This window comes from Engraulis encrasicolus, chromosome 3, assembly GCF_034702125.1.
Source record: "Engraulis encrasicolus isolate BLACKSEA-1 chromosome 3, IST_EnEncr_1.0, whole genome shotgun sequence".
NCBI classification, from domain to species: domain Eukaryota; kingdom Metazoa; phylum Chordata; class Actinopteri; order Clupeiformes; family Engraulidae; genus Engraulis; species Engraulis encrasicolus.
Genome location: NC_085859.1, coordinates 7,985,735 through 7,993,234, shown reverse-complemented (window position 1 = coordinate 7,993,234; position 7,500 = coordinate 7,985,735). Strand labels below are relative to the sequence as shown.

The 7,500-nt window shown below is 40.5% G+C and overlaps 1 protein-coding gene across 1 annotated transcript in view; it reads left to right on the top strand.

Annotated features, from left to right (window-relative positions):
* The window catches only part of LOC134446503 (E3 ubiquitin-protein ligase TRIM47-like), a 10,795-nt gene that overhangs the window by 564 nt on the left and 2,731 nt on the right, over positions 1-7,500 (top strand). Inside the window, exons 1-5 of the mRNA XM_063195871.1 lie at positions 1-57; positions 1,454-1,549; positions 5,025-5,258; positions 5,571-5,742; positions 5,836-5,871. The exon at positions 1-57 is cut by the window's left edge and continues 564 nt beyond it. Coding sequence (XP_063051941.1) covers positions 1-57; positions 1,454-1,549; positions 5,025-5,258; positions 5,571-5,742; positions 5,836-5,871 — 595 coding nt within the window. The remainder of the gene's footprint in view (positions 58-1,453; positions 1,550-5,024; positions 5,259-5,570; positions 5,743-5,835; positions 5,872-7,500) is intronic.

The following is a 7,500-nucleotide window of genomic DNA, read 5'->3' as shown; positions in this document are numbered from 1 at the left end:
GACGATCATAAAGGCCATGACACGATCACGGCTACGGCAGAGTGGAGTCATAAAAAGGTAAGTTGTGGCCTCACAGTAATTTTTATAATTTATGGACAGATTTACCTTTTCTATGCTCAGCTTTACTAAATGTAATGTGACCATATTTAATACGGAGGCACTTTTTCCTCATTCAGGTAGAGTGTGTTTCTTAGATAAAAGGTCCAATGTCTAATTCTGTAAATCATTTACAGGCCAACTTCAGCAAAGCGACCTGCCATGCAGTATACCATGTCATTCACAGGTTCAGAGGCAGCTTGGTTCATGCTTAATGTGTATTAGAAAAACACAAAAAGGTTGTTTTCTTTTACATTTAAAATGTTCCTTAAATAATGTAAGGGTGAAATGCCCGTCAGAATGCACAGCAGGAGCTTTGGGTGAAGAAATAATTTAGTTTCATTTTTTTTAGGATTTTTTGTGGTCTTTTTAACTTTATTTATGATAGAACAGTGAAGGAGTGACAGGAAACGAATGAAGAGAGAGATGTGGAAGGATTGGCAAAGGACCTGGGCTGGAATGGAACCCGGGTCGCCAGTGTAGCAGCCCAGTGCCCTACCATTACAGCCATGGCAGGGCCAAATTAATATACAGTAGTTTCATCATCTCAGACACACTATCTGGCCCTGTAGAACACCTCAATATACTGGATTTATATTATGAAGAAGACATGCAGTAAAACTATGTTTAAAAAAAAAAGGATATCAGCAGATCACTACACTTGCATGCACAGAGCGTGGCAGCCCAGTGCCCTACCATTACAGCCATGGCAGGGCCAAATTAATCTAGTTTCACCATCTCAGCCACACTATCTGGCCCTGTAGAGCATCTAAATATGAAGACGTCAGATGCAAAACCCCCTAAGTGCCTTTTCAGAAAATAATCTTAATTCATTTGTATTTAATACAAAGCTATCAAAATAGCATATTTTTTATTTTATTTATGTAATATAACTATTAATATGTATTATCAAGTATATGAATGTAAGCCAAACCAACAATGGGGTTCTCTAAAAACATAGAAGTGCAGGTCTTCAGAAATGGAGTTAGGGGGTTTTGCATCTGAACTCTTCATATATAGGACTTGGATTACAAAGAAGACATGCAGTACAATTATGTTTTTAAAAAAATATGTTTTGGGCTATTGTGCTTTATTTATAATAGGACAGGAAACAAGTGGAGAGGGAGAGAGAGAGAGATGGGGAAGGATTGGCAAATGACTCAGGCTGGAATTGAACCTGGGTCCCCTGCATAGTAAACCTAGTGCCCCCTACTGTTAGGCCACGGTAGGGCCAGTACAGTTACGGCATGTGTCAAAAGATGGATATCAGCAGATTACTACACTTGCATCCACAGGATGTTCCAAGGAAAGTGTTTCTCACCATGCCTGTTTGATGCTTTGATTACTGATGTGCCAGGAGGTATTGGGGCAGAGCCAGAGGAGATGCCAGCAGAGAATCCAGTTGAAGGAGAAGGAGCTGCAGGAGCTGAGGAAGGCTGTGGAGACTCTCAAGGTGAGAACTGACTGAATAGTCAGCCTGCCAAGACCCTAAAATAAATGTTTGATGGCATTTTCTGTTAAAAGTTGGCAACCATGACAGAGGTTATCAGCATGGGCTAAGGTTTCAGAATCACTTGATTGCCAACATGGAACTTGACCTTTAAGGTGAAATAGGAAGGTCAAAAGGTCAACCACGATCAAATAACAGTGTTATTTAGTTCAAAAAATGTTAAAATGATGTTAAAAGTGGGCAACCATGCCAGAAGTCATTAGCATCGACTAAAGATTCAGAATCAACTTGTTGCCAACACGGAACTTGACCTTTAGGGTCAAATGTGAAGGTCAAAGACAATGTATTTTCTGGTTAGTCTATTTTGGGAACTGTATATTCATGGAATTCTTTTTCAAATGTCAGCTACCATGCTAGATGTTATCACCATGGACTAAGGTTTTAGAATCACCTGGTTGCCAACATGGAATTTGACTTTTAAGGTCAAATGTGAATGTCAAAAACAATGCATTTTCTGCCTTTTGGGGGGGGGTCTTCATATCCATGGAATTATTTTTCAAAAGTTGACAATCATGCTAGAAGTTATCAGCATGGACAAAGGTTTCATGGTCCATGGTTGCCAGCATAGAACTTGACCTTTTAAGGTCAAATTTGAAGGTCAAAAGGTCAACCGAGGTAAAAAAAAACAAAAATGTTTTGGGTTTTTGTGATGTGCTTTCATAAAATACATGTTGTTGTTAGTTAGATTAGTACCTGGAGGAGATAATTGTTATTATTTAAAGGTTATTTTAGGTGAGTGAAAGTATTGGAACAAATAATATTAAAGAAAATAAAACACTGTTTTGATGAGGTTTCTCCCGAAGCGGACAGCGCTGTCAAAAGCTGCATTTGGGGTTTTCTGACAGTGGACTGTGGAAGTGGTCGCGACTCGCGAGAGTCACCCTTCACCTACTAATGACTCAAATAAGTATCAGATGACTCTGAACAGTGATTAATGAACCTTTTAATCCTACTTAGAACCCCTTTAAACCCAAGTCTTCAGTGAACAACAAAAACAAGGCAATTTGCCTTTCTGTTCCAATACTTTAGGGGACTGTATATTTAGAAGTTATATAGTCTTTATTATTAGGGTATGAATGAAAGTGATTATTGCAAATGGTCAATAACAAGAGTGTAATTCATCAAATTGTTTCTTTACTTCAATAATAATTAAAAAGATAATTAAAATTCAAATGTGATGTCAGTACATACTGAATATTTATGTATTTGAAGGAGCTATTGTTGCTGTTATTACAAAAAGGTCCAGATCATGTTCTATCCCTACGGCATTTAAACATTCTACATTTTAATCACATGCAGGTATACAGGGCTGTCCATTCCTCAGGCAACTGCAGGCATGTATTGGCCACTTGGTTCTACAACCACAAATGATCAGTCCTAAGCTACTATGTGGAACTGGAGTTTTCCTTTGCCACACAGCCATCAAGTGTTGGTCTACAACTTTCCAACCACCTGCCTCCTCAGTGTCTTTGTTAATATGTAGGCTACTTTGTCAGACTGAAGCCATACATTTGCCTGCTGATTTGCTTATGCAAGATGCTATCCATATGCATCACTTGGTGGTAACATATCAATTGCCTTTTTGTCTTTCTGGAAAAAAGTCATGTCTAGACCGATCAATACCCAAAGATAAGCATGTTGCTTTGGACAGGTGACACAAAAACTCAAGCCTGGGAAATTGCAACAGAACATTCTACAGTAGTTATGAGAACATCAAGAAAAGTGTGCAATACTTGATCTACTCTTACTGTAGGTTTAATTTCCTAACCATGATATGACATAGCAAATCAGCAAGTATCCTTCATTGCTATAACCATTTGAAACACATTAGAAATAACAGAAGTCATTATTTTTTCTATGGAAAGCCTGTGAATTGATGGGGCGAAGCAAATTCACTGGCGAGCCAAGGCATATCCCATTTCATACCAGCAGCACAAAGAAGAATAAAGTAATTTAGATGACCAGTGTGAAAATACAAGTTTAAGTTAATTTTATGCTAATGAGCTATGATGAATGTCTAAGGATGACAGGCCAGAGCCTCACCATGATAAGCCAAATCAAATCATAGTCCTACTAATTATTCAATTTACAGCACCATGCAAACAACTTGTATTTTATGAAAGCACATCACCAAAAAAAAAGATGTTTTTATTGACCTCGGTTGACCTTTTGACCTTCAAATTTGACCTTAGAGGTCAAGTTCTATATGGTAACCAGGTGATTCTGAAACTGAAGTCCATGCTGATAACTTCTAGCATGGTTGCCAACTTTTGAAAACAAGAATTCCATGAATATAAAGATCACCAAAAAGGCAAACCAGAAAATACATTGTTTTTGACCTTCAGATTTGACCTTAAAGGTCAAGTTCCATGTTGGCAACGAGGTTGATTCTGAAACCTTAGTCCATGCTGATAACATCTAGCATAAGCTTAGTTACCAACTTTTGAAAAAGATTTCCATGAACACAGTCCTCCAAAAAGTCTAACCTTAAAATACATAAGTTTTGTCATTTTGACCTTCAAATTTGACCCTAAAGGTCAAGTTTTGTTTTGGCAACAAGTTAATTCTGAATCCTTAGTCCATGCCGATGACTTCTGACATGGTTGCCCACTTTCAACATCTTTTTAACTATTTTTAACTAAATAACACTGTTATTTGACCGTGTTTGACCTTTTGACCTTCAGATTTGACCTTAAAGGTCAAATTCCATGTTGGCAACCAGGTGATTCTGAAACCTCAGCCCATGCTGATAACTTCTGGCATGGTTGCCAACTTTTAACAAAAAATGCCATCAAAAGTTTATTTAAGCACCTTAGCTGCTGATGGCAGGCTGACTAGAAGGAGAAGACAAACTGCATCAGATTTCTGTCTGTGCAGTGAAATAGTAGTTGTGATGAGCTGTGACATAATGACTAATGCTTTTTGCCAAAATCTCTAAGGCTACAATGTCCTCCCTCACAACCATAGGCGTGCACAGATAGGGACGAAGTGGTGCTAAAGCATTCCTGTGCACACCACTGCTCACAACATGGACATTGCTTGCTAGGATTAAGGCCCAGCATTTGCTTGCTATGTGACTTAAATTGCACACACACAACTGCACATACTGTAGAAACCTCAGAATGCACTGGGCTGCGAATCTCAAAAACTCTCAAGTAGTACCTAAGCCTAAGTAGTACTATACATACGAGGTGTGTATCCTGTTGCAGGGCAGTGCTGTGTGTGTGCACTGACTAAAAATGTCCAGAAGTATGGCTGTATGGCAAACAGGTGTGTGTGTGTGTGTGTGTGTGTGTGTGTGTGTGTGTGTGTGTGTGTGTGTGTGTGTGTGTGTGTGTGTGTGTGTGTGTGTGTGTGTGTGTGTGTGTGTGTGTGTGTGTGTGTGTGTGTGTGTGTGTGTGTGTGTGTGTCCTATCAGTCTGGTGCACAGACAGCAGTGGAGGAGAGTGAGAGGATGTTTGCTGAGATGATCCGCTCCATTGAGAGAAGGCGCTCTGAGGTGACAAAGCTGATCAGAGCTCAGGAGAAGGCTGAGGTGAGTCGAGCTGAAGGACTCCTGAAGCGACTGGAGCAGGAGATTGCTGAGCTGAAGAGGACAGATGCTGAGATGAAGCAGTTTTCACTGACACAGGATCCCATCCATTTCCTCAAGGTAGATATGTGAGACTCTAATGTTTAGAACATTCATAACATGACTAAACACAGTGCTGATACAGTCCTGTCTATGTAGTTCTGACCAAGGGCTCATGTCAGTAGGTCTACCTCACCCTAGCCCGTTAAAACACAACGTATACATTTGTGGCTACCAGAATGGCAATGACCGAGTTGTAGTGCATTACTAAAGGCCCTGTGTTATGTCATAGTGGTGTGGTACTATGGTAGTTAACCTTTCCATAACTATTACAGCATGCCTCAGATGGTACGGAGTGCATTATGGGGCTAGTGTGTGTGTTCCTCTGTGCAGAATATTGTGTCCATCACTGGGAGGCCTTACAGCACAACTTCAACCAGCGTGACCATCAGCCAAAGCTTCTCCTTGGAGCCCCTGAAGGAGTCTGTGTGTGCACTGAAGACGCAGCTGGAGGAGAAACTAGAGTCAGTCTTCAAGCAGGAAATAGTCAAGATATCTGCAGCAGGTTTGACATCTTCAACGCAAATCTTCAATAAGCTTTTCAAAGTGACAAGTGTCCAACGTCTTATCTAACGTTTTATTCTTTTTTATCTTGAAGCCATCACACATGTCCAGATCATCCAGAACATACAGTGTGAGTATTCAACACACACAGACAGAGACAGAGACAGAGACAGAGACAGAGACACAGACACAGACACAGACACACACACGCGCGCGCGCGCACACACACACACACACACACACACACACACACACACACACACACACACACACACACACACACACACACACATTTTAATATTTGTATTTGTCATCAGAAGGACAGCATTACAGAGGGGGGGGGGCAGAATTGGGTCCCCATTACATTGTATGTGTTGGGTTGGGGTCCTTTCAGATACGTAAACTGTCGGCAGACCTGGCAGTAATCACCTTACGAGTCAGTGTTAATTTCGTCAGCTTTTTTAAATTTAGTCTTAGTCTTAGTCACAATGACGAAAATCAATTTTAGTCTTAGTCAAATTTAGTCATTGCCTTCACAATTTAGTCTTAGTATTCGTCTAAATGACGAAAATTAATTTTAGTCTTAGTCAAATTTTAGTCATTTTAGTCATTTTAGTCAACATTTCACATTTTTGTCATTTTAGTCAAATTATTACACAAATTATTACTAGATAGCCTATTGCAGCAAATATTCACATTGTTACGTGCTTATTTTCCACCAAAAACCAAATCAGTCCTGTAAAAGTAATTTCAACAGCATAGAGCAAAGGAGCATTAGACACACACTTTCGGGTGCAGGTTGCGCGCTCGCTCTCTCTCTCTCTCTCTCTCTCTCTCTCTCTCTCTCTCTCTCTCTCTCTCTCTCTCTCGTGCATTAGAAGCTGCTACGTATTATTTGCTTTTGAATTTGATCACGTAGGCTACAAGCTCTTCTTCACCTGACCGCGTGACTCATAGCCTAGATTGCAGGCAGTGGGAAGACCAGACATCCCAATGAAGTCCAAGAAGTTTCCCTGATATTTGATAGTGGCTCCCCGATGGCCGCGAGTCAGATAAAATATTCCTGATTTTAGACTTTGCAAGTTCGCGTTATTTCGATTGGCAATGCGGGAATGAGAAAGATAATGGCTCGTGCGTCATTCCTGGAATACTTCAAATAGATTACGCGCACTTCGTAGGACGCCCTGCAAAAGTCCTGGGGGGAAAGTAGGCAGTTGTTCTATTATGCAGACTGGACGACAGAAAGGACATTAACAAACAATGGTTGAACACTAATGCTGTTTTGTTTGTCGGGATGTCGAGTGTCGATAAGCACCTCCAAGTTTAAGCAATGAGTTTTTAGAACTTGGAGTGTCTGAGAGACGCTATTGTAATACGCATCGCATGGAAGGGATGTAGACTGCCTTGGGTCTTTTAACGTTGCCCTCGACGGGAACAAGTTTAAATTCTCCGCACTTTAAACCCTGATCGCCCACACTTTGATTCTTATAAAAACTACGGTGGCCGTGCCTGTTTAGACTACTTAAACAACTTTTCCCTGTAGCGCGCGCATCCCTTAAACGTCTCCCGGTGTGTCTGATCTAAATAAATGCATGAATCCGATCTTCATGATTTGCTTGCAAACTGCCTATTCATACGGTTAAACAGCCAATAGGCTATAGCAAACATTACAAAAGAACAGGCAACGGACGTCGGCGTAAGTGGAAAGGAGAAGAGAGGAAACTCGAGGAGGTTTAAAATGACAGCATCAGAATGAAGA